We start from the raw sequence: 26,250 nt of genomic DNA, 5'->3' as shown, positions 1-26,250 counted from the left end.
AATCATCACCTCAGTCACACAGCACAGGCTGACAGGCTGAAAACACTCAATCCTCAAAGAAGCAAAGAAAGCCAAGCAGGCTGGAGTTGCACAAAGTGCCTTAAAAACAGAGGCATTCCTTCTGCAAGGCTCAGCAGGCAGGGAAGGGGATGAGTTTTTATGCCTTGGTCCAACGCACGTTACTCAAACTGGTGGCCAAAGTGCCACACCAGTCAAACTTGGGGGCCATTCTGGTTTTTCTCTTTTTCTGCATCAGTAAGAAGCACATGAGACTCACAGATGGGCAGAGGGTGATGGGCTGAGACCCCCTGAGAAATACAAGGGTTGTGAAATTATCACAGAATCCCAGAATGGTTTGGGTTGGAAAGGACCTTAAATCTCATCTCATTCCACCCCCTGCCATGGGCAGGGACACCTTCCATTGTCCCAGGGGGCTCCAAGCTCCATCCAGCCTGGCCTTGGGCACTGCCAGGCGCCAGCCAAGGCTGGAAGGCAGCTGGGCTTCGTGGTTTGCTTTTCATTCTGCCCCAGTGTTTGCAGACTTACGTGGAGCTTGTCTGTGGTTGCTCAAATGCTTCTTTAGGAATTTTCAGCCCAGGGTTTCTCTTCTTGCCTGCGAAACAAGAAAGAGGCAGAGTTAAAGAAAGGCATTTTTTTGTTGTTGTTACGATTCGTTTGGGGTTAATTTGCAAAACACAGCTTGTCTATATTTGTTGACCTTATTTCACATAAATGCCCAGCCAGGCCGGTGGGGCAGACTCAGGGCACAGAGTTCAAACATAAAGTGCCTTTGTTCAGCAAGGTTTCATTTAAACCTGCGAGCTCTGGCTGCCAGCTTGGTACAGAAAACAGGCAAGAGCTCTGGCAAAGGCAGGCCATGAGAACATGCAAAGGGAAAGGTATTTCTCCTCCTACCCACGGAGGATCCCTCCAAACATTTCTTAGATTTAAAACCATTCCAGATACATAACTTCAAACCCTGGCAGGATGAAACATCCTTTTAAAATTGCATCTGAAAGTCCCCATTCTGATTCTGTTTAACTGCATGTTTCACCTCCTGGTCATTAAAGTTGTGCAAACCCAGCAAAAATAAAGCAGAATTCAAGTTTGCAGGCTCCAAAGCCATTTGTTTCTATTCACACTGACCAGCCAAGCTTTTCTGAGCTGGATGCAGCTCAAGCTCTGAGGCAGCTCAGCTGCAGCTCTCCTGGAAAGGGGGTCCAGCCACGAGAGCCAGGCAGAGCAGAGAAACACAAGAACCTTTTTATGACTGCACAGATTCAGCCACATTTCAGCACGGGGGCTTGAATTCATGGAGAAAATAACCTGGAAGCATCAGTCATGTCACCAAACCCCAAGGTAAACATCTGGCTGCTTGGCTGGGTAATAAAATCCCTGGTCCATCCCCCCAGAAAAGGCACAAGCACCTAATTTAGGTGTACAGCGTTTTTAACCTAACAATTTATATCCATTAGAGAGTGAGTTTTACTCCCTATTCCCAAACCTCTCTCTCAAACTTCACCTATACATGTCTGAATTTGTTTTTCCTTTCAACACATCAATAGATGCCTGTGCATCCCAGTGCCAGAGGGGTGCTGGATCAAAGGGCAGGCACCCAGAATGGAAAATGACCTTCATGAATCAATTAATCAATTCAGAATAGCAATTTTTTTTTTAGGGTTTTGGTTTTTGGGTTGTTTTTTGTTGTTGTTGTTATTGTTGGGGGGTTTTGGTTTTGTTTTTTAAGGGTTTTTTTGGTTGTTGTTTCGGTTTTTTTAGGTTTTGGTGCTTTTTTGGGTGTTTTTTTTAGTATTTTTTTCCTTGTTGGCTCCAAAAGATGGGATCTTGCTCACTCCTTTTGACAAAGTCATTCCAGGATGGGGCAGGCTGCAAGAACCCAGCTGACACCTCGTGGGAAAAGCATTTATTGGAAGCTCCTGTGCACACTCACTACTGGGATTAGAAATCAACAGAGCTGTGAATGTACATAGGAAACAAAAAAACAGAAAAAAAGCCAAATCTCTGCTCTTCAGAGCTCCCAATCTCACGCAGGAAAAGCAAAATAAAAGCAGCAAGGTCATGCAGAAGCACAAAGAACAGCTCTCAGTGTTCCCAAAAAGTAAAAGCTGGCCTGCAAGGAAGCAAAAACGATTCTAAAATCCAGTGGAGGAACTCCTACAGTGAGCAGAGCTGCTCTTTGACCCTTTTCCTTCCAGTTTTTCAGTTGTATCCAGGAGGCAGAAGTGAGGAGCAAGCCCTGCTGTGCTGGATGCTCCAGATTCCCTTTCCTGCCCAAGCTGTGCCAAGCACACCTCGGATCCACGGGGATGCTAAACGGGGAGGGGTGTCCTGGATGTTAGCCAAAAAAAGGAATCCCAAAAACACAGGTCTGGCAGTGCAGGCAAACAAAATCCCTGCTCCTCTGGCACTTTCCAAGCTGTCATCCCAGAGACCTCTCTGCTCCCTGTCTGCATCCTCAAGGAAACAACACAGCCACAGGCACAGGAAAAGCATCTTCACACTGATTTTGCACGTGGAAATCAAGACACAAAATCCACCAAATTTCTCGTGGAGGAACTGTTCCTATGAACACGCAGCAGCTGCCTCCTGACAAACCCCAAGGACCAGCCCTTCCCTCTGCTGCAGTCACACTGGCACCACCAAAATCAAGTGAGAAACAGGCACAGATTTGCTCTGTTATTCCCTTTTTTGTGTTTTTTCCTTCATGGCTTTGCTTGCACCACCCCCTGTGCTGTCCCCAGGCCTCAGGAAGGTTCCTCAGGCAGCTCTGGGAGGGTGGAAATGGACCTACTGGAAATGAAGCTGATTTGAACTGGACTCAGAACAGGTTGTGCAGCCTCGAATCTGGTCGTGGTTCACAAGTGGTGTCAGCAGAACCAGGGAGCAAAATGCCAAACCCAAATAAACACTAAAAGCTTTTCCGCCTCCTGGTGAAATAAAATCTGCACTTTGGGGAGTTTATTTTCCTTGTCTCTTCTTCACAGAACACAATATTTTGAAACTTTGCCATTTTTTTGAAGCACAATCTGTCCATGCATTCGAGCTGCCAAGGCACAAGCACAGTTGAACATTCTTTGGGGTTTTCTTTTCAAGAAAGGAGAAAGCAGCTCAGGTAAGACACGGGTTTAACGATGGCAGCGGGAGAAGGGATGGGAAATGGGAATTGCCATGGCCAGGACTTGCACCTACAGCACCCACAGGTGCTGAGGGGGGATGTGCTGTCTCCATGGTTATTTAACGAATCCTGGCTGAAATCAGGCGATTTCATGGCTTAACTGGATCAGGCCAAATTTCTGAGCTCCTTTTGTTCCAACATGCAAAGCACTCATCTCTCCAAGCCTCTGGGGCCAATGTCTGTGAGTGGTTTGCAGGAAGCATCAGCAATCCTGAGCCTGGCACTACTTTCAAACTAGAAATACGAAGCAGAGCCACCCCAGCAGGCTGCAGTGGGATGCAGGAACCAGGATCCCCCTTTACCCCAATCCCCAGCTCCAAAATTCAACAGTCCAGCTCACACATGCTTGACTTTCTCCTCAAACACAAACATAGTTAAAAGGCTTCTTTTTTTTTTAAGGAAAAAATAATTGGAAGTCTCAAGATCAGTTCTGTTCAATAGGAACTGCCAAGCAAGTGTCTCGCTGTCAAAATAAAATCCCCCAGTTTGCCAGAGCAGACGTCGGCTTGGGGAGATGATGCTGTATTAAACTGCACAGAAAATCATCTGCACAGGAGCTCCAAATGTGGAGGCACCTTAATAACACACAAAATTGGATGGTACCTGTTCCATCCACCAGAAAACCAGTATTTTCCACAGCGTTTTTATGAATCATTACTATTTTTAGCTTTGTTTCCTGGAAAAAAATCACCACGTGTTTATCTGCCGGTCTGTGTCCCTCGTGGCAAGTGCAAAAGCCACGGGCCCATTTCAGCCCCATCTGACAGAGAAATTGAGCTTTTGGAGATTGTAAATCTGAGAAAAGCAGGTGACTAAATAAAGGAGTCCCCAGCTCAGGGACTGAAGCACAAAAGCCACCCATGGCAGGCACCAGTGTCCACACAGGCCGCGGGTGCCTCAGACACCAAAGTAACAGCACAGGGCTCAGTCCTGAGGCACAAACCACCAGTGCAGAGGGTTTTCACTGCAATCCCTTGGAATCTGCAATAAGGAAAGCCCCAGTGAACCACCACACACAGCACAAACTCAAAATGTGGCTCCCTCTGCAGAAGGCTCTGCTGGTGGCTCAGCAGATGGGATCGTACATCTGCTCCCCAGTACCCAAAAAACCATGGATTTTCTGTGTAAACAAGCCCTGGAGCCTTGCTGGTCCCTGAGCCTTCAAGCTAAAGCTCATTTGAGAGCTCTCCCTGCAGTTTGGCACATGGAGACATCCACAAGCACTTGACTCAAAAGCAAAGCTTTAAGAATAATTGAGGGGGAAAAAATCGAGCCTGGTTTGGAGTCTGAAGTGTGGATGCTGAGAGACATCTCCAGAACCCAGTTTTGATTCAGCAAAACTTCCAGGGTATCTGTGACATTAAGCAGAAACTTAAATCTACTTTCTTTTAGGAAAAAAAAATTACCCACAGTAAATATTGAACCGACTGGTGCTGGAGAAGGGGACACCTTTACAAAGCCTTTCTTGAAAGTGTACTGCTCAAGGCAGCAGTTCCATCTCAGGATGAGAGCAAACAGCCTCAAGTCATGCCAGGGGAGGTTTAGATTAGAAATTAGGAGGAATTTCTTCACCAAAAGGGTGGTCAGGCATTAAAAGAGGCTGCCCAGGGCAGTGGCAGAATCACCATTCCCGAAAAGACAGGAGGGTGTGGCACTTGGGGACATGGTTTAGTGGTGGGCTTGGAAGTGCTGGGTTAATGCTTGGATTCAATGAGCTTGGAGAGCTTTTCCACCCTTAATGATTCCCTGATTTTCTGGTTCTAATGCCAGCAGTTGGCTGCAGCATCACTTGAACCTCCTGTGCCCCGGCACTGACCCCATTTGCTCCTGCAGGGCCTGGACCAGCCCAACCAACCCCGAGAACCAAATGAGGTCTGAAAGCAAAACTGCAATAGGAAAAAGAAACCCTGACTTAATGCAAACACATTAAATACTTCCCTGTGAAGGTCTTAAACCAAATTCCTGAGGGAGGGGAGAAAAACACATTTCCAAGGGGCTCGTTAACCTCTTCCCACCAGCACTGACAAAGCTCAGGGATGGATGTTGTAAACCCCCTTCAATTCAGGCAGTGCTAAATATCAATATTGAAAAAGGAAACTTCAACGTTCCACAGCGAAAAGAACAGAGAATAACACAGAAAGGGAAGACAGAGGAATTCGCTGCCCACATAGGCTGTAACAGAAAATAAACTCTGACTTCTGAAGGAAAATCCCATTCCCCAGTCTCCAGACTTTTCACTTGCAGTCGAACACTTTTTATGATATAATCCAAAATAAATGGTTCCTTGCCACAAAAAGCTCCTATTTCCTTCAAAGGATATTAACTAGTTCTGTCTTCACCACAATTTATTATTAAAGCTGTGTTCCAATAGCCATGTAGCAACATTTCCTTTCAAACAACACTCTTTAGCATATAACTTGCTGGTAAAATTGCACAGGTGGGAAATGCCTCTTTCTCCCATTTTTTTAGGAGATAAAAGTGGCTCATTTACGATTCCTGTCTCTCCCAAGGATTTTTTGTCTGATTTCTTGGAAGGTTTTGAAAGCTAAATGATCTGGTTTTCCCCTAGCAGCTGTACTCTCTGTGTGAGCAAACCCCCACACCTAAAATGAGGGCAAAATGGGAATGCTTGGTGGGTTTCCACAGAAGAGAGTGAATTTTGGCAGCTCATGGGCAGCTCACAAAGCTCCACAACCAATGTGTGGCCTGATCCTGAAGTGCCACTTTGCAGAGCGAAAGGACCCTTGGCGATGGCTTAGGTGCAAAACTCCAGGCCCAGACGGTTCTTGCAAAACCAAGGAATTAAGATTATTTTTTTCTGTGTCCCAGCCACCCTGGAGATGCCCAGCAGGAGAGTTCTTCACGCAAAGCCTTGGTCTGCAAGTGCAAAGGGCATCCCTTATCCACAGCATGGTTCCAGCCCACACTGCAGTAACAATGGTGGGCTTGATGCTGTCAAAGAGAACTTTAAGCCTTACAGGACACCTGGAAATACCCAAATGTCTGAGAAATCCACTCATTAGCCCTCCTGGACACAAACACTGAGATATCTCAAAGCTGCTGATGGCAGCCAGGGCAGAGCAGGGTCACCAACTGCTGCTGTAGGTGTTAACAACCTTGTATTTAAAAGTATTTTCACAAAGTGACCAAAAATGACCAAAGAAGTGAAAGAAATATTTTTAACAAGTATTAAGGATCATCTCACAGGTTCATTATTTATACTTGCAAATTCTAACAGTTGTTATACAAACCATCTTGGCACAGTCTGAGGGCTGGGGATGGACTTGTCCATCTCCTTCAGTCCCGTCACCTGCCCCAGCACCAGCTCGTCACCACTGCCCAGTTCTCAAGGTGAAAAGCCTTTAATCCCACCCAGGTCTCCCCCAGGAATCCCACACGTGGGGACATCCCAGCCCGGTGTGAGAGGAGCGGGAAGGCCGGGAGCATTCCTGGTGTCCCCACAGCCACACACTGCCCACTCCAGACTAAACAACGGCCACCGAGCAGAGCCTGGGGCTCCCTGCCGAGCTGCTGTGCTGGAAAATTAAAACACACAGAGATAACGAAGTATATTCTCAGTGAGTGGGCCTGAGGAGAAGCTGTGCTGCTGGAGCCATACCCAGACGCCTTCTGGCTCCATTCCAGCTGAAATGGAAATCAAGCCCTCAAAGAGAACACAAATGGAGGCACATTCCTCAAGTAGCCACTTCTGGTGGGTTTTGTAGCACAAAACCCTGGTGGCCACTTCCCCGAGGCAGCCGCACATGTCCTCCCATGTGGCATATCCACAGCCACGACCACAGCAACCCCTGCACCACCCCCTTCCTCCCACAGGCTCCAAATGGGTGAATCCCTCCTCTGAAATTTGTTATTTGGGCAGTCCAAGTGTGGAACCAGGCTAGGGCTCTTGGATTCAAATGCCTGTGGGACAGATCCGCAGGTGACAGGGGTCTTGGTGACGTTGGTGACTGTGGTGGGGAGGCACCAGGGAAGTTCTCACACCACTTCTGCCCCCATAACTGGGTTGTGTGCCTTGGTAACCTTTTGGTAAAGGTGCCTAAATCCCTGCTGTGCAGAGCCCCAGGGACAGGGTGGGTGAGCACCTGAGCTGTGCCCACCATCCAGTTTGTAAATGCAGAGCTTCAGCCAAGCCCTTGTTTCTGGAGAAAACCAAAAACCAGGTGTTCACGTAAGCACCAACGATGTGGAAAAGTGGGTCTGAAAATCTGGTTTCCAATCCTGCATTAAGCCACAAAAAAAGAATTTAATATGCAAGAGATGTTTAAAAGCTGTAGAAGTTTCAACCAAAGGCCAAGGGACAGGAAAAGATAGATTTGTGCTTCATTTCTCTCCTTGAAACCTGATGGAGCTGCTCTCTCCTTAGCCCTGCCAGTAAGTGGCCAAGTGCCACTGGCTGCTCTTCCATCACTGCCAGGAGCAACTGGATCTGTTGGAAGCAAATGGAGATGCTCCAGGGATGATGGTGTGTCCTCTGTGCAGGACAGGGACATTTCCCCCACGTCCTTTATCTGTGTCTTCCCTCATGGCTGTTTGCAACAACTCCTTGGAAACGGCAAACTTGGAATGTGTTTCCTTAACAACACTTCTGGGCTGCCTGGGGAAGGGAGCAGAGCCCACCACAGTCGTGGGGCCAAGGTGGCTCCCAGCTCCAGGCTTTCCTCCTCTCGTTTGGATGCCATGGAGCTGCTGGCACATTTGGTGGCTGCTGGCACATCCAGGTCTGAGCACACCACGGCCCCATGGTGTCCACACTGTGACTCACACCTTTATGTCTGAATTAAAGCATTACTTATTTTCCTTTCTGTCCCCCAGGAGCCACATTTTGGGTCAGGAAGCAGGAAAGGCAAGAGCACTTTTATGGCTGTGGTGAATTTTTCCAATGTGTATCAGACTGACAGCACAGCAGGAAACCCTGAAACACTGGCACAAGACCGGAGCAGGCGATGCTGTGTTCGCATCCCATCTTAATTCCCGAGGCTCCTGAAGAGAAGAGCATGGCCTGGGCACAGCTGCCCCAGTGACCACACACCAGCTGACCCCAAACTACCCACTGGCACCGTCAGCTCCCACATTGTAATGGTGGGAATGCAAGTCACTGTCCTGTCCCGAGGGTGGCCATGCCCGGCACCTGTCTGTGTCCCAGCACCCAGCTATGCCCCAGCACCCAGCCATGTCCCAGCATCCAGATGTGTCCCAGCACCCAGCCATGTCCCAGCATCCAGATGTGTCCCAGCACCCAGCCATGCCCCAGCACCCAGCCATGTCCCAGCACCCAGCCATGTCCCAGCACCCAGCTATGTCCCAGCACCCAGCCATGTCCCAGTCCCCAGCCATTGTCCCAGCACCCAGCCATGCCCCAGCACCCAGCCATGTCCCAGCACCCAGCCATGTCCCAGCCCCCAGCCATGTCCCAGCACCCAGCTATGCCCCAGCACCCAGCCATGCCCCAGCACCCAGCCATGCCCCAGCATCCAGATGTGTCCCAGCACCCAGCCATGTCCCAGCCCCCAGCCATGCCCCAGCACCCAGCCGTGTCCCAGCATCCAGCCGTGTCCCAGCACCCAGCCATGCCCCAGCACCCAGCCATGCCCCAGCATCCAGATGGGTCCAAGCACCCAGCCGTGTCCCAAGCACCCAGCCATGTCCCAGCACCCAGCCGTGTCCCAGCACCCAGCCATGTCCCAGCATCCAGATGTGTCCCAGCACCCAGCCGTTGTCCCAGCACCCAGCCATGTCCCAGCATCCAGATGTGTCCCAGCACCCAGCCATGTCCCAGCACCCAGCCATGTCCCAGCACCCAGCCATGCCAGCAGCTGCCCCGGGGTTTCTCCGTCGCAGGGCTGAACTCGCTCCTCTGACTCAACCCTGCAACCTGTAATAAACCCCTGGCAGGAGAGGCTCCAAACCAAAATAGCAGGGCTGTGAGGGAGCGGGCGAGGTGCACCCGGTGAACCAGTGGCGGGGTTGAGCAATGCCAGGGTTATTTGCGGCCCAGGGCCTGGCTCTGCCGCGGGAGCCGCGCTCCCGACCGGCGGCGGCTGACGTAGGTCAGCCCTGCTGAGGCACAAACACCGCGGAGACAAAGATCTTCAGCTTTGCTGCGAGGTAAAATCACAAGGTCAGGGCTTCGTGCCTGCCTCAGACCGGCCTCCAGCAGGAGAAGCTCTGAACAGCACCAGAAGAAAACACTGGAACAAGGCAGAGCAGAGAGCTCTGCAACACGGACTCCAGCAGGCTTAATCTGTGGATCCTGCAGCGCAGACACAGACAGAAATGTCACCAAACTCTGCAAATATCAGGACCTATTTGTCCACCTTTCAAGCTCTGTATTTCAGTAATTCAATTTTGAAGGTAATTTTGGGCTAATCTCTCTTACTCTGCCCATTTTCCTCTTAACACACCCTGCAAAAGGGCTGCGGGCTGCTGGATTACTCATGTCAATACTGAAACCAGAGGGATGCAATTTCTTCTTGTTTATCTGCACATTTTGGTTACGAGAGTCTGTCTGCCACTCTGATAAGAGTGCATTTCCAAATTCTAGAAGAGTTCAGACCTTCTGAGTGCAAAGAGGAAGAGACACTTTGATAGAGATCAGACATGAGATTCTGTGCTAACACATGCCCTGAGGAGGGGCTGCAGGGATGCTGGGGAGGGGACGGGGAGCTGATACAGCTTTGGGGCAATTCTGTACCCCCTGGAGCCCCCCACCAAACAAACTTGAGCCCCCCTGCAGCTCCTGCAGGGAGCACTGGGATAATCACATGCTGGAGCAACCATCCAGCAGGTATTGTGGGACACCAGCACCCAGGGCCAGTCTGGAGATGAAGGAGGGTCATCTAATGGAGATGATCCTAAAGGTATGGGAGTTCAGGATCCTTTTTGTCCTGTGGAACTCACGGACACCTCACTGAGCTGTTTCATGGGCTGCCACACTGGCTTGGACATTCCAGCACCATGGATTTCTCTTCCCAACTGGGCTCTGGTCCAATGTGTTTCCTCCACCCCCTTCCAGTGCTGGCCTGCAGGAAAACCAACATGAGAGGGAATGAGGCCTCCAGTGCCCATTTCCACACTCACAGATCAGCAAAGAGCAGCCACATGCTCTCTCCTGATGCTAATGGGGAGGTGACAACAAACAGCTTTGCCAGACAATGTCCCTTCCCAGCCCAGACACAGCATCACTTCCAATCCATCACAGGAACAGCGTGGGGCCACCCGTCCTGTTCCTGCTGAGCTGGTGCCAGCACCACGCTGGCATCTGCAGATGTGACAAGGCCACACAGAGCCCTCCCCTGACACCCTGCCCTGCCAGGATCAGCCAGCTTCCCGTCAGACAGCAGCTGCAATGCAAAGCAGCCTGAAATCCGTGGTCCCTTAGGTGCGAATGGGAGATGGGAGATAGGAGCTCATTGCCTGCCTACAGCTTTCAGCACAGGCCACAGGAGACTGGAATATTAAAAACCCTGTTACAACACTGGCTGAACTCATCTGGCATGTGCATCCAGCTGCTCCGGTGGCCTGGGGCAAAGGAACAGCTCCTCCCAAACGGCAGCACCTCCGTGCAGTGGCATCACCACCCCACACACACCTGAGCCGGGCACCTGATCCCAGGGAATTCCACCCACCCGGGGCTCGGCTGCCCCAAGCTGACCCCTGCACCAGCCCTCGGAGATCCCAATCACTCTCCTCCCAGGCGAGTGCAAGGTGGGAATGTTCAGCTCTCTGCTGATTCACCCCAGCTGCAAGAGGCTCTGTGAGGAACTGGCAGTGCCTCGGATCCACGGGCTGAAGAGGGGAGGAGGCGGTGGTGTGCAAGGGATGAGCACCAGCATGTGCACACTCAAATATCACCCCTAACAACCCCATGCATGGCCATGGGTGAGATGGAGAATCACAAACACCCTGCTAGAAGGGACCCACAAGGATCTCACCAACACCCAAAGTTGCACAAGCCCTGTCTGCGTGTCCCCTCTGCCCGGTGTGTGCAGTGAGGAATTCAGGCAGAAGCACCTCTGCAGCTGCGGGCTCCGAGTCACATCCCCCAAAGCAAGGGACTTCCATGGATGAGGATGTCAGCAGCTGCCAAAGGATGCAGCCCACAAATGCAGAATTCCATGCTTTGTCCATGCGCCCTCCCGTCTCCAACAGCCTGACAGGCGTCCCCTCGGGACCAAAGCCTCTTCCTTCTTCTCACCTTCTTTTGCTTAACTGTTTTTCCACCCAGCAACTTGATTTCACAGGTGGCCCAAGCATCCCTTCCACTCCTCCCATCACACAGTCCCAAGTGCCCTCAAATCCTACAAATCACTCACAGCTGCACGACAGGGAAGCTGCAAGAAACACACAGCCAAGGTTCAGGGAAATCCTGCTGGGGTCCAAGAGATGCCCTAAAGGACTGGGCTTTGTGCTCCTTGTGGTCACTGGAGCTGGTTGCAATCCTTGTGGCTTCCAGCAGTGAGATGGCCACATCCTCCTGGCTGCTCTGGGAAAGATGTGATGATGATGGAGACCCCACGGAGCAACACAGGCCACTGGAGCCTCATGGCCTCTCCCCTTCCCCCATATCATGAGAAATCCCAGCAGTGGAGCTCCAGGGAGCCAGCGGATGGGGCAGGCGCTCCCCCAGTCCCCTGCACACCATAAATCACAGCCCCATTTTCCTTCTGCCAAGGTCCACTGGCCTCGCTGCTTCCCCATCCTAGAGCTTGTTTTCTTTGCTGCTTATCTCCAATCAGGAAATCCACAGGAGTTGCAGGCCAGGAAAGCTGTTAGACAAGAGCCTCCAGCCCTGGCCGGGGTTTTTTACAAGGGACTTTTCATTTTGCTGCCGCTTTGTTTTCAGCCCTCGCCTGTCTGCTTGCAGTGGGAGTTTACTGGAATCAAAACTGGAGGAAAGCTCTTGGAATTCACCCGGGGAACAAAAGGGCTTTTGTGCAGGAGGATTTGGAGGACGAGGCTGCTTTCACTGCCACTACCTCTGTGTCTGTTTTCCCCGTGCCAAAGAGCACCTGCCCATGGCAGAGCAGGAGGTGGGATGAGGAGGGGGTGGGCTCTGCCCGGGCACAGGGGACGCATGGGCAGGGGCACAGACACCTCCCACACCTGCCAGCAGCAGAAAAGCAGCACAGAAGGGCCAAGAGCTTCCCAAATATTGCTGCATCGTGTCTTATCCTAGCCTTTGTGCCTGGCTCTGCCCCTCCAACAGAAGGCAGGGAGGGCTTTGCTCCTCAGGGCAGCAGCAGCACCCTATGGAGTCTTCCAAGGGACTCTGCCATGCCAGTGGGTGCCCCCCATGCAGCCCCATGGATGAGGGGATGAAGCTCCCACAGCCAGTGGGTGAGCTGAGGGGATGCTATGGGTTTGCCCATGAGCTGGGCATCACTTCCAGTTCTCCACTCGTGTTTTTTTACTTCCCCTTATCCACCAAGATTTCACCTCAGAACACCACCATGAGTGACCACGGGGCTCTGACCAACTTCCCACACATATCCCAAGCGGGCAGCAGCCACTGTCCCACATTTAACACAAAAGCAGGTGCTCCATCTGCCTCAGTCATGAGGGGAGCAGGATTTGCCTTAAATCCATGAGCCCCAGCCCAGCTACAAACACTTCTGTACTTCCCAAACCCACTGCTCCCAATAGTAAAGAATCCACCTCATACAATTACAGAATATCCTGAGTTGGAAGGGACACACAAGGATCATCGAGTTCATTCCCCCCTGCTCTGCTGAGCCTCAACCCCAATTTTCTTTCCCCACAGACACATTTTTGTTCAAGGTCTCTCTCCAGCTCCAATATTGTTTTTCAGGTTTCTAATGTGCTCGGTGCAGCTGGTATTTTCTCTCAGCAGATCTTGCAAAGGAGTTTTGAAGCAGCAGAGTGGGAGCTCTGCAGCAGAGCTGCATCTCCCCTGAGTACACAGACCAGCTCCTGCCTCTGCCCCGGCTGCAGGGGCAGCCAGCCTGGCAGTGCCAGCACCCACTTGGTGAGCCAGGGCCTCCTGGAGCTGCCAGCTGTGCTGCCAGCACGGAGAAAGGCAAATGGCTTTGGACAGGAAGGTGACATTGCCACCCGCTCGCTGATGCTGCTGCGGGCACAGCCCGACCGCGGCTCCAGCTGGGAGCGTTCCTGGGCCTTGCTGCTGCTCGGGTTTAAGCACGTGCTCAGCCTGAGCTCACGTTCCCATCAAGGCTGGCCTAAGTGCCAGGCTGAGCAGGGTCAGGGATGTAAAGGCTGTGCCAGACTCCTGGCTTAGCTGTAGCAGCTGGCTACAGCTTTCAGCCCAGCCTTCAGCCCCAAAAGGGACAGCCTGACACCCCACACACAGACAGCTTCCTGATGCTGCCTTGTAGCACCCACTGGCAAAGCCCTGTGGGCAAGTGCTGAGGCTTGTCCAGCCTAAGGGAGTCAGGAGATTTAAACATGAGAAAAGCAGGGCCTGGATATCAAAAGGGTGTGACTGGGACAGGAAGGGCTCACCTGGGGAGCCCTGCCAACAGCCCCTCTGGGGTGTCCCTGTCCCCAGAAGAGAATGCATGGAAATTTCATCCTCCAGCTCCTGCTCCCCACGCCTTAATGCAGCCCCATTCCCCCACGGAGATGTTTTTGCTCAATGAGCACCTCCCCTGTGGGATACGTGTCCTGGTGCCATCACCCTCACAAAAGGCTGCAACAAAATCCAATCAGGGCAATGTGAGGTACAGTTTTATTGCTGTCACCAGGGGCTCCAGGCAGCCACAGGAGTCTCATTTTACCAAGCACAGATTGGGTTTGTTCAGCATATTGTAAATTTGGACATTTCAGCTGCACTGCTATCAGACATCTCCTGCTGATGCTCTGCATGTAAAACTTGGGAGTTATAATTTTCTGCTCCTGAGTAAAGATACCTTGGGAAAAAATGGGCCATTTATGCTCCACAGAAAGAAAACTGCCCACTGATTTGGTCATGCCATGAGCTATAAAATATCAATGACTTTTAGAGCCAGGTGGAAACAGAGGAATGTGCCACAAGCCATTTCTTTATCAAGCATCCTCGCCTTCTGCAGAAGGCCCTGATGAACAGCAGGGCTGTGTTCATCCATGTGCAGGTCAGAAATCAGGTGGCAACTTTGCCCAGTGAGTTTTCCTGCATTAGAGGAACACCACAACACCAGCAGCTCTGGCACGGAAGGAGAGGATCTGCTTCCTTGCATATACTCATGGGGAATTTTTGCAAAGGTCCAGCCAAATATTGTGATTAAGTTTCAACATGGTCAAGGCTTTGATCAACCTGCCTTTGTGCCACACCATCACACAGCTCTCCCACTATTCTTTAATGATGTAAGAGCTTGCTTATTTTTATATCTCAGTTATTAAAGATGCCATTTTATAGTCCCAGACAGCGCAGAGGGGAGGAACTAACTCCTGCTCCCTCTGCCGGCAATGCCTCCAGCAAAAGGGTAGGTCCTACACCCAGGAACACCATTCCCAGGGAGAAGCCACAGGAACCCAAACCCACATCCCCTCTGAGCCCTGGCACCACCCAGGGCTCCAGCGCCGCAGCTCCGGGCACTGCCCTCCTGTTATGGCACGGCCAGCAGCGACAGGGGCTGCTCCAGGAGCCCACGGGCACAGAGAGGCGAGGACTGGAGCTGCTCCAGCACCACCATGGCAGCAGCAGTGAGACCACGGGCACCAGCTCTGGGTGCTGCAAACACCTCGGCAGAGCAGGCTGGCACAGCAGGAAGGCTCCAGGAGCTCCAGGCTGTGCAGGGCAAGGTGGATGCAGCTCCCAGGGAAGCTCTTTCAAGTTCAAACCCATTTTAGCCAGAGGTCAGAGAGCACGACCTTCCAGACACCTCCAAAGAATCCCAGAATATCCTGAGCTGGAAGGGACCCACAGGGATCATCCAGCCCAGCTCCTGGCCCTGCACAGACACCCCAACAACCCCACCCTGGGCATCCCTGGCAGCGCTGTCCAAACGCTCCTGGAGCTCTGGCAGCCTTGGGGCCGTGCCCATTCCCTGGGGAGCCTGGGCAGTGCCCACACCTTTCCCTGATAATCCAACCTAACCCTGTCCTGACACAGCTCCAGCCATCCCCAGGTTCCTGTCCCTGTCACAGCGAGCAGAGATTGGAGCTGCCCCTCGGGAGGAAGCTGCAGATTGCCGAGATCTCTCCTCAGCCTCCTCCAGGCTGAAGAGCACACATTTGCTTGTCTGGAATATAAAAAACACGAGCCATATATAAAGATCAAAAGCCTTTCCCCAGTTTTTATCACGCAATTTTATCTCAGTTTGGAGAACACACTGAAGAAATCCATGACAGCACAGCACTGTGACAGACTTGTGGCAGCAGCAAGTCTTGTCCTCCCAATAAAGTGACACAAGTGGGCAGATTTTTTTCTCTCTACATATGTCCACGTGAATCAAAGCCCGTCAGGTCACACCTCTCCACCCAGCCTTCTAAAGCAGGAGCTGAAAATACAAACCTCCCTTCATGAGCCTTTCTGTCAAAGCCCCCACAGAACTCCCCATGTGAGGTTTGAGGCTGTAGTTTCACTTATACACACAAACTCCCCAAAATGATACTGCTTCCCATGTGCATGAGCAGATAAGCAGAAATGGGGGGGAAAAAGTAACCAAGAGAAGCAGGGTAACATAAATCATCAACACAGATCCATAGTGTCCATCCCACTTAGCAACCAGGACAAAATATATCCCAACCTTGTAAATTCTTATGTGTGTGCTCAACCCCACTCAAGCACATTCGGTCCCACTGAGTCCTGCAAAAGGACTCGGATGCTGAGTTTAGCACGTGCGTGTGCACTTTCAGCATGAAGACACGAAAAAAATCCTATTTAGCCTCTCCTTTAAGGGAAAAGAAAAAAAATTCTCCAGCCCCTACTGTTCCAAACAGGGCCCTGCTCTGCATCAGCTCTGAGTGAACCTCAGGATTGCTCCTGCCTTTCTGCTGTGGCGATGCCTTTTTAAAAACCCTTTTTAAAGCAAACTGCTGGAAAAGCAGCCCCCCTTGGCAGGAGATGCTCGCACAGGATGGACCCTAAATGAGGGTGCTCCGAGGTAAAGTGACGCTGGAAGCACTGGCATTGTTCTGGCTCGGCGCAGGAAGAGCCAGAGGAGGAATTCTCTGCTACTGCAGGAAGCTGTTCCAGCCCCTTATCAGACAGCAAGCTCCTGATTTCTTGCGGGGGAAGTACCAAATGTTTTTGAGGGGAAGGAAAAAAAAGAAAGGGAAAAAACGGCATGCCTGGCTTTAAAGGAAGCTGCCTGGTGACATGAATGGAGCTGAAGTCATGCTAGGAGGAAGCCCAAGGTGCTGCCCAGCTCAGGTGGCTCCAAGGAAGGGACATTCCCAGGGCACACTCCCTTGCTGGCACCTCACAGGGACCCGCAGAGGTGCAAGCCCTGGGGTCCTTCTCTCTGCCAAACCCTGCGAATTCAGCCTTGTCTCACTCCACAGAATCACGGAATGAACCAGGCTGGAAAAGACCTTTGAGATCATCAAGTCCAAGCCATGACCCAACACCATCAACTAAACCATGGCACTGAGTGCCACATCCAGTCTTTTTTTAAACACGTCCAGGGATGGTGACTCCAACACCTCCCTGAGCAGACAATTCCAGTGCCCAATCACTCTTTCAGTGAAGAATTTTTTCATTTCTTGTCTCCAGAAAGCAACTTGTTTCTCATCATCTCTGAGTGCAGCATCGGTGTCGCCCTCCCCAGCTGCCAGGGGTTATTTTGGGCTCTTCCTCCAGTTCCGATGCTGCTGTCAGGGGGCTGCTTTGGGATGTGGGATGTCCTTCCACGCAATGCACAATCTGCTCTTGTGGTTAATTTATAAAACTGATTCCTTGGCAGGAATCCAAATTCTCTGTAGAAAGGTTCCAAAGTTTTATTAGTAATGAGCAAATTGCTGGTGTCATTGGGAAAGGTAAGGAAGTCAGAGTCTGTGTTATTTGCCTTTATTTTTTTCCAGAGGGTCTCTCCCAAAGGATAATTCCATGTCACACAGCAACAGCTCTCTGGCTACACAAGGACCTGTAGATTTAATGGTTGTCTTGGTTATCAGATATCTTATTGCATAGATATCTGAAAAAACATCAATTGTAAGTATTATGTTCACTATTTTATCAGATTTTATGTCTTGTTTCAGGCAAGAACTCCTTGTCCCAGCCTGGTTTCTCCTGGTAGGTTGTTAGGGGATTGCGATTTTCATCTCTTAGGAGTTAAAAACCAGAAAAACACCTTGGAACAGGTCAAAACCCAACAGTATTAGAGCATTGCCTTTCTTCTCCTTTAATAGGCTACTCTGACAACCCTCTGCTTGTTAAATGAGAGAAAAATCTGTGGGCATGCAGTGAAGGTCAATCTTGTGGTTTTTGAAAGCATTTAATTAACACGGTTAAGCACCAAGGTCTGCTTGGGAGGGAACTTCTGCATTAACCAGCAGCATCTTCCTCTTCAACCTGCAAGAGGGGACTGACTGCAGGATTTATCTACATCTCCACATCCCAAACCTCAGTGCTGCTCATATTTAGGTGCAGCAGCTGCCCTGTCCTATTGCTACTGCCAGACCTGCAAGGACATCGTAGTCAGAGCTGTGTCTGCAGCTCAGAGCCAGCAGAGCCCCAGCTGGCCAGAGCCTGACCCCCTTCTGCAGGGGTTGGGGTGACCCCCTGCACCCCCAGAGCCCCTCAGGGCTGCCAGAGCCCCATGCTGTGCCTTGGACTTGTGCTCAAGGCGTTTTTGTCAAGTGCTTAAACAAATCTACTTAAGATGTAGCTTAGCCCAAAGGGGTTTTGGCATTTTGATGACAGCACGTAAAGTCCCTGTCTCTTCCTTCAGCTATTCTCAGCTCCTACAGGTGCTCCTCTCCTTGGATAAAACTACAAGAAATATCCCGTATTTGTGTTTTAACCCTGGGCAGTCACGTGCACAAACCCCACAGTCACAGGCTGGCAGTTCCTTTCTGAAAGGTCACAGCATCAGCTGGTTGAGAGAAGAAATCAATCCTAGCCCTTACAAAGCCAGACCGGGTTTTGTTTCGCCATCCTTTTGCAGCGCTGGAGACCCTAACTGCAGGCAATTAAAGCAGCCCTAGCAGAAAGGCTGTGTTGAAATCCAAGCTGGGAAGTGTGGCTCCAACTTGGGGGCAGCTGCCAGCGCTGGAGAGGTGCCCTGCAAGAAGGAGCTGAGCCCAGGGCTGTGCTTGGTGCTGCACAAACCCTGCAGGCAGAGCCGGTGCCAGAGGGACCTTCTGAGCTCATGTGCCCTGCTCTGGCAGGGATTGTTTCCCTCCTGTGTGCAGGTACTTGAGGCAGCCTGGCACTCCAGCAGGCTCTGACGGGGCTGCTGCACATGGAGGTGCTGAGAGCAGACAGAGTGGAGCAGATCCAGGGAAACAGTCACCCAGTCATGGAATGGTTTGGGTTGGAAAAGACCTCAAAACTTATCTCATTCCACAGGCAGGGACACCTTCCACTATCCCAGGCTGCTCCAAGCCCTGTCCAGCCTGGCCTTGGACACTTCCAGGGATCCAGGGGCAGCCACAGCTTCTCTGGGCACCCTGTGCCTCACCACCCCCACAGGAAAAAATTTTTCCTTAATATCTGATCCGAACCTACTTTAAACGTCAGTAATCAATGCCGGGTTTGCCTTTAAAATATTCTCCCTCCGTTCCCTTTTGGTGCCAGCTCTCTGGGAAGGTTTGTCTTTGCTGGATTGGGCCTTCCATCACTTCAGAGCTGTCAGAACAACAAAAGACTTTTGAGTCATTTTCTATATCTGACCTTGAACTACTGGAGAAGCAGTAAACATTCACGAGAGGAATGATACCATGGAGTGAAGCTGTAATTTTTATAACTTGTTGCTTGAGTGTGAAATGAGCCCTGCTGAAAACGCAGGAGCGAGGAACTCGGGGATCAGCCCCCAGTGCAGGATGAACACAGGCACACAAGCACGGTGCCTGGGACTTGCACAGAGCAGCCACACGATGCTCTGAGGCCATTTGGCACTGATAAGCATTTTTCATTGAGTGCAATTACATATTTTTGTTTAGAAAAAGATTCTCCTTCAAAAGCAGCTCCCGAGTCCGTGCTGATTCAGCCTTCATTAAAGGCCTCTTCTTGCAGACACTGAAGTGTTGACTCCTGCACCGATTTTCTATTGCTGCCTTATCTTTGGCATCTCATCTGCAACTTCTGCTGGGTTTTTTCTTTCCTTTTTTGTCCCCCCACTGTTTTCATCTGAATGCAGCAGAAGTGGCTGCTGCTCGGGCTTCAGTTCTTCTCACGATTTTTGATCTGCCTGGGTGCAGGCTAAGAAAACCCAGCCTTGATTATAAAATTGCAGGCTAAGTAGGCTAACAAAACAGCACCAGCAAGAAACTGGATCAGCTTTGCTCTGTGAAGTTTTCCTGCTCGAGTAAGGGAAAAAAAAAAGGCTTTTTCTCCTTACAAATCTGAAACCCTACCCCAGCTGCAGAGGTTGTTTGCATTGGGCTTCACAGCACTCAGGTTTTGCAGCCCAACAAGCCACAGCCACTGCTCCAACAGCAACTGGGGGGAGCAGCCAGTGTAGCTCCTACCCCAGAGCATTCCCTGATGCCATCTCTTACCCTGCCCCTACAAATCCAGGCTCCTGCTTGAGGATGGGATGCAAATCCAAAGGGAACTGCCACAGCTCTGACAGCACCAGCAGACCAGGATGCATGAGCAGCTTCTTGGAGATCCCACTGAGGATGTCCAGCATTTCTCAGCACCATCTCCAAAGTAAAGAGGACTCAAAAATGCCTGGAGGCTTTCATGGTGGGACGAACACTCTGTGTTTGGAATTCCCAGTTTAAAAGGACGGGGAGGTTTGAAGGCTGGGTTTAATTCTGGCTTTGAGGCAAGAGAAAGCCCTACAAGCAACAGCCCCAGACCTCCCCTCTCCAAACTGCTTTCACTGTGCCAAGGTCACTGAGCAGGAGTCATTTTCCATTCACACTTGTCAAGTGCAGAATATTGTGGATTTGGAAGACAAAAGCAAAAAAAATCCCCGACTTTTTGCGCAATGAGCAGATATGGAAATTGCACCGAATGGCCTTCATCACTTGGCCACCACAGACCATAATATCTGACGTGGCACCGCTCCAGCCTCCTGGATCTGCTTCCCTGCTAACACTGCTCTAGCTGATAATGCTAATCCCTTCAACTATTCCCAGACAGGCCCTAAGGAACGGAGCTAAGTAACTCCACAGGTAATGAAACAGATTTTTATTTTTTTTAATTACAGCTCTGTCCATGTCTCAAACTGAAAGAACACTCCTGCAATTTCTCCAGCCACTGGAGGCTGACTCAACACTTCAGCTAATGATGCTGCTGGTGGTCATGCTGCCAACTTGTAAAATGCACCCCAAAATGGTCCCCCAGAACGTGAGTGACAGCAGGAAGGGACACCTGGTGAGTAACTCTTACTCAGAATTGCTCGTGCCACCCTCTGCCATCACAGCTGTGACCTGCCCTGTGCTTGCACTCCCTGTCAGGTGTCAGCTTTGCCTCTGGAGCTGCAGCAGCATCAGGAATGCAAGTTCATGGGGTGAATGCCTTGGGGAAGGGTTGGGAATCATCACAATGACCAGGGTAACAAGCCCTGGGCCTCTAAGTGTGTTTGCAGAGGGCTGAAAAGCATCCCCACTCCTGTGCCAACAAAACTCCCACACTATTTTTCTTTTTCCAGCTTAAAAAAAGGATCAGAGCTTTTTTCAGGTGTGTTGGTTTTCAATCCTTTTTGGAGAGACTTCTAGAGGTGTTGTCAGAGCTGTTTTCAGAAACAAAAAAAGCCCAAGTGACAACAAACACAGGCACTGTTTGGGGGGAAAAGGCAACTTTTTAGTCATCTTGTGTATTTGCAACTACAGGACCCAGAGTGTGCAAACCTGCTGTAACCACGTTGCACGGCTCCATACCCTGGGAGCAGTGAGGTGTCTCATCTCTCCAAACAACTCCTGTGGTTTTTGAGGAGCGTCATTCGCTTCACCTTAGCAGCTTGTGGATGTGTCACGGGAGGGAATTCACCCCCAGGAAGCGCCGAGGTTTTGGTGACTAAAACAACAAAAAGGAGCCACACTCGGCATGGCACTGAGGAGCCTGGCAGGAGCACTCAGCTCTCTGCTCCCTTTTTCCTGCAACTTTGCACTTTTACTGCTAGAATTGCTTCTAGTTTGAGCTTTTAAATTGTTTATGTCCTGTCCCTGCCAGGAGCCTGGGTGGCACCCAGGAGCTGCTGCCCTGAGCAGTGCTGGGACGGGTTGGGACACGGGGACAGGGCACCCTACAAACACCTCAGAGCAGTGCAGGGTGAAGGCAGGGGCTCACCCAGGTGTCCCAGCTCCCACTGGCTCACCTGGGCACAGCAGTGCTTTGGTTCATGCCAGACATCATCTCCAGCCAAACACTTTCTGCCCCAACCAGGTTTTCCTTCTTCCCGAGCTGGGTAATTCCTCCAGCCTGGCATTACACGAGGTTTTTAAACCTCTTTATAAACATTTGCCCCCTCTTCACTCAAAGCAGGCACACAGGCACCTCCAGCACTGCAGCACAGCAGGCAGCACCTAAACTAATTCAACAGGGCACCCTTAAAAAAAAATTTAATTAAAAATAAATCAACAACTCGAGCTGAAATTTGCTGCTAGTCCAGGCTTTGCTAGGCTTGCACCTGACCGTGCCATGGCTTTGCTCCCCGTGCCCTTGCCAAGTGCCTGTGTCATGGGAGTGTGCAAGTGGGGAGAAGCTGAGGTGGTGCTGACAAGGCAAAATGCACATTGCACAAGCCACAGGAGCTGCCTGCAGGTTAATCTTACACCAGCAACAACCTGCCACCTACCTAGGGCTTCAAAAAAAACACCAACAACTCACATTTTGGCTTTACAGCTGCTCCACTGAGACTTCTAGCTGGGGAAAGCAAGAGTGTCTCACACAAAACTGGTGTTTGGAATAGGTGCAGGGCCTTGGGTCAAAGTCCATAGGGTGCATGCTCAGCCAGCATCACGTGGGACGTGCTGCTCATAATCCCAGCCTCCCTTTGCAGCTGGAGCACTGAGAACTGTATTTGAAACAACAAGGTCTGAGGTTTAGGTGGGAGATCAACAGGCAGCAATACTTAGTTTAAATATCATTTCCATGTATTTATGAATCAGTGCTCTAATGGGTACTGCTCCCCCTTCCCTTTTCTGATTTCAGTGGAGAAAATTGCATATTTGCAGGTGTTTTCTCCCATGTGGGTTTTACCAGAGAATAATTCCCCCATTGCAAGGAATTTGGGAGACTCTTCTATGTATCTGCTGTCACCAGAGTTCAGATTTACAGCCTCAAACTGCACTTGGCTTGAAATTAATATGGACTTCTGCTTTTTCTCCCCCCTCCTCTTCCCAAATAATATCCTATTAGTCATGACAGCCAAACGGGCTGGATTTGGGCAACGATTCAACTTCTGAACTCCCATCAACATCAAGGCCCTCTGGGCCAGAGCAGGCTCAACTCTGAAGGTGAGGAACAGAACAGGCTGCAGGAACCTGCTGTGCCCAGGAAAAGCTGACTGGCTATGGATTGGTCCATCCAACAAAAAAATACCAGTCTGCAGTTTAAAAGAGGGAATGAAGGTAGGAACAAGCACAGGGTGAAATGCAGGGATGTCATTGACTTCAGGTGGATTTTGTATTTGGATGGACCCTCAGGGAGCCCATCAGGACAGGTAATGTGGCTGAGAACCACGACCACAACTCTGGAGGCATCTGCTCATTCCTGCTATGGAAAGGGCCAGAAGGAAAGTGTTGTTTCTGGATTTCAGGGAGAGTTTTAACCTTTATAGACTATGCAGGAGGCAGAGCCCCTCCCATTGTTCACGTGGCACAGGTAGGATCCCCCTGAACCAGGTGGGATTCCTTGCAGGGAATAAGAACAACTCTGCTGCTCACATGTTCCCCTGACAAGCTGCATCAAAAAAATTCATCTCTGGCAGATTCTCAGAACAACTCTGGAAAGGATTCAAAGCAGGGAGAGGGCTCAGCAGCTGGCTGGGGCTCTGGGCTGTATTTTCAAGAGCTGCTGAGGAACCTCCTGTGCAACACATGAAAGCCGATCCCGAAATGCAGATTATACCTCCCTTAATTCATCCCAAAGAACGACACCTCTGGTGCAAACGCTGGAGCTGAAACCCCTTCCCGAGCAAAAGCTCGGCCTGAACAGCTGAACTTGGAAAAGTTATCCGTGCGAGGAATGCGGGCTCAGGCACTGGTGCTGCGGAGCGCGAGGAGGACGGGAACGGGACTCAAGAATGATGCCATTCATTGAGATCATGTTTTGTGGGTTGGCTACTTCCATCTTCCCTTTTTCCTGGTACTGGGGAGGACACAGAAGGCCGGTGCTGGGGAGCGTGGGGGACGCTCAGCACCCCTGCAGGGCCACCAGCACAGGTCCCTGCCCGTCACCTCCTCTGCACGCTCCACCTTTGCCACCCCCAGGCTTTTTGGGGACCCCCCTGGCCAGCCCCTGCCCCCCCAAGGGTCTCCCAGGGACCCTCCTTGCCAGTGGCAGAGTGCTCTGGGTACCACCGGGTTCAATCCTGCATTATCAAACTTCCTTGGCTCTTTGCATCGGAAACTTTTACAAGTCCCTGCTCGGCTGGAAAGGATGACTACAGCAAATCCAAATTAGGAATAAATTATACAACAACTTTACATTTTTCTTCTACAAAGGAAAACTGTGTGGCAAGAGCTATGCAGGCACCTCCTTCCCAACATCCTCTCTTGCAAGGATTACTGTGGAAGGCTTCACAGACGGCTTAGTTTGAATAGATAAATAAATAAACACAACAAGAGGCAGCTCCAAACCCAGTCTGGGACCTGCTCCTGCCGGGCCACATGCTACCTCTCACCCCCCCCGCCCCCCAATCCCAAGTATGTGCGAGGGCTGCAGGATGCAGGGAGAGCCAAGCTGCAATATCCAATACAAGCACTTCAAAAAGCTCCAAAAGCTGCATCTGTGTGGCCGCTCGCTGACATATGGGCATCTATTTCCACAATGAATGGCCGCAGCAACTCCTCCTTAAAGCTCCCTCCGCCTGCTCTTGCAGGGGCTGTTGCATTCCCGCAGCATTTTTGCAATATTAAATTCTCCACTTCCTCCCACCCCCCCCGCCCTTGCAGGGCACAAGGCAGAGCCTCTCCGGAATAACCAGCGAGTTAAAAAGCAAAGAGCAAGCGCTCTGTGCCACCGCGCTGGCAGAAATAAATCACTGCTGTCCCCTTCCCAAACCCCCTCCTGCCGCTCCTCAGTGCTCAACTCCTGCCCTTTCGCAGCTCCTCAACGCTCAGTTTTTGCCCTTTTGCAACTCCTAAATTCTCAACTTCTGCAGCTCCAAAATGCCCAATTCCTGCCCTTTTGCAACTCCTAAATGCTCAACTTCTGCCCTTCCTAAATGCTCAATTTTTGCCCTTTTGCAACTCCCAAATTCTCAGTTTCTGCAGCTCCTAAATGCTCAAGTCCTGCAGCTCTTGAATGCTCTATTCCTGCCTTTCTGCAGCTCCTAAATGCTCAATTCCTGCATCTCCAAAATGCCCAATTCCTGCCCTTTTGCAACTCCTAAATTCTCAACTTCTGCAGCCCCTAAATGCTCCATTCCTGCAGCTCCTAAATGCTCCCATTCCTGCAGTTCCAAAACGCTCCATTCCTGCCTTTCTGCAGCTCCCAAATACCCAATTCCTGCCTCCCTGCACTTCCCAAACGCTCCGTTCCTGCCTTTTTGCACGCTCGGAGCGTGCTGGTGTGACAAACCCCACTGCTGCCTGTGACCAAAAGTTACCAAATATTACGGGGTGGGGGGGAGAGAAATGGGTGGAAAATGATCTCAGCGCTGGCACGAGAACAATACTTTCCCATGGAAACATAGGTATATATTTAATTCCTGGTAACTCCACTCCAGTTTCACCTTTCATCTCCCTCGCGGACTTGTTTAAAAGTTTGCTTTAACCCCGCACCGAGCCCCGGCTGCAGCTGCTCCTCCAACACCCCCCTTTTCCCGGCCCGTGCCAAAGGCAGGCGAGGGGCTCGGTCATCCCGGGAGCGGCTCCCGGCTGGAGCCAGCGCGGGGCTGCTGCAGCGCCAGGGAGCAGGAAATGCGGCGGGAGCTGCACCGGGAGCGGCACCGGGAGCGGCGACCCCAGGACGCGCGGGCGTGCAAACGCGCGGGCACGCGCAGCACGTGCACCCACGCCCGTGCATGCACATGCACCCGCGCGTGCACGCGCAGTTGCACACGCAGCTGCCCGCGCACACATGCACCCGCAGTTGCACCCGCAGTTGCACCCGCAGCTGCACGTGCACCCGCACGCGGACACGCACCCGCAAGCTGCACCCGCAAGTTGCACAAGCGAACGCGCACGCGCCCGCGAAGTTGCACAAGCGAGTGCACGCGCGCGTGCACGTGCACGCGCACCCGCGGCTGCACCCGCGGCCGTTGCACGCGCGCGCGGCTGCACCCGCGGTTGCACGCGCAAATGCACGCGCAGATGCACGCGCACATGCACCCTCCCGCAGCTGCGCCTGCACATGCACACGCGCGTGCACGCGCGGCCGGCACGCGCGCACGCCCCTCTCACCTCGGGGCTGAGACATTGTCCCCCGCCTGGGTGGGGGGAAGGGCGCGCGCACAAAGAGACTTCCCCGCGCGGCTCCTCCGGGGCGAGTGCCCCAACACACAAAAGATGCGAGGCGCGCTCCCCCGCGCGCGCTCCCGCCTGGGCGGCGCGGGGCTCGGGGCGCGCGGGGCCGCGCCGGGCCGGGCCGGGCCGGGCCGGGGGTCCCTGCGCGGCTGGCGCGGGGCCGGCGCGGCTGCACCTACATGATGGGCCGGGGCGGCCGCCCCGGCCTCCCGGCGCGCGCGGGGGGGCCGCACCGCGCACGCGCGGCGCCGCCGCAACGGCGCATGGGAGATGTAGTCCCGCGGCCTCCCCCCGGCGGGGCGCGCCGCCGGCAGGGGGCGCGGGGAAGG

At 51.9% G+C, this 26,250-nt stretch overlaps 1 protein-coding gene across 1 annotated transcript in view; it reads right to left on the bottom strand.

The window, feature by feature from the left end:
- MAP2K6 (mitogen-activated protein kinase kinase 6) overlaps positions 1-26,017 on the bottom strand; it is a 52,804-nt gene extending 26,787 nt beyond the window's left edge. The window contains exons 1-2 of the mRNA XM_039562595.1: positions 25,859-26,017; positions 547-613 (exon numbers count right to left, since the gene is read on the bottom strand). Coding sequence (XP_039418529.1) covers positions 547-613; positions 25,859-25,874 — 83 coding nt within the window. The 5' untranslated portion in view covers positions 25,875-26,017. The remainder of the gene's footprint in view (positions 1-546; positions 614-25,858) is intronic.
- Between the last annotated feature and the right edge of the window lie 233 nt (positions 26,018-26,250).

This window comes from Corvus cornix, chromosome 18 (genome assembly GCF_000738735.6).
Source record: "Corvus cornix cornix isolate S_Up_H32 chromosome 18, ASM73873v5, whole genome shotgun sequence".
Classification (NCBI taxonomy): Eukaryota; Metazoa; Chordata; class Aves; order Passeriformes; family Corvidae; genus Corvus; species Corvus cornix.
Note: the sequence above shows the minus strand (reverse complement) of the source record. Positions and strands in the feature narration are given on the sequence as shown.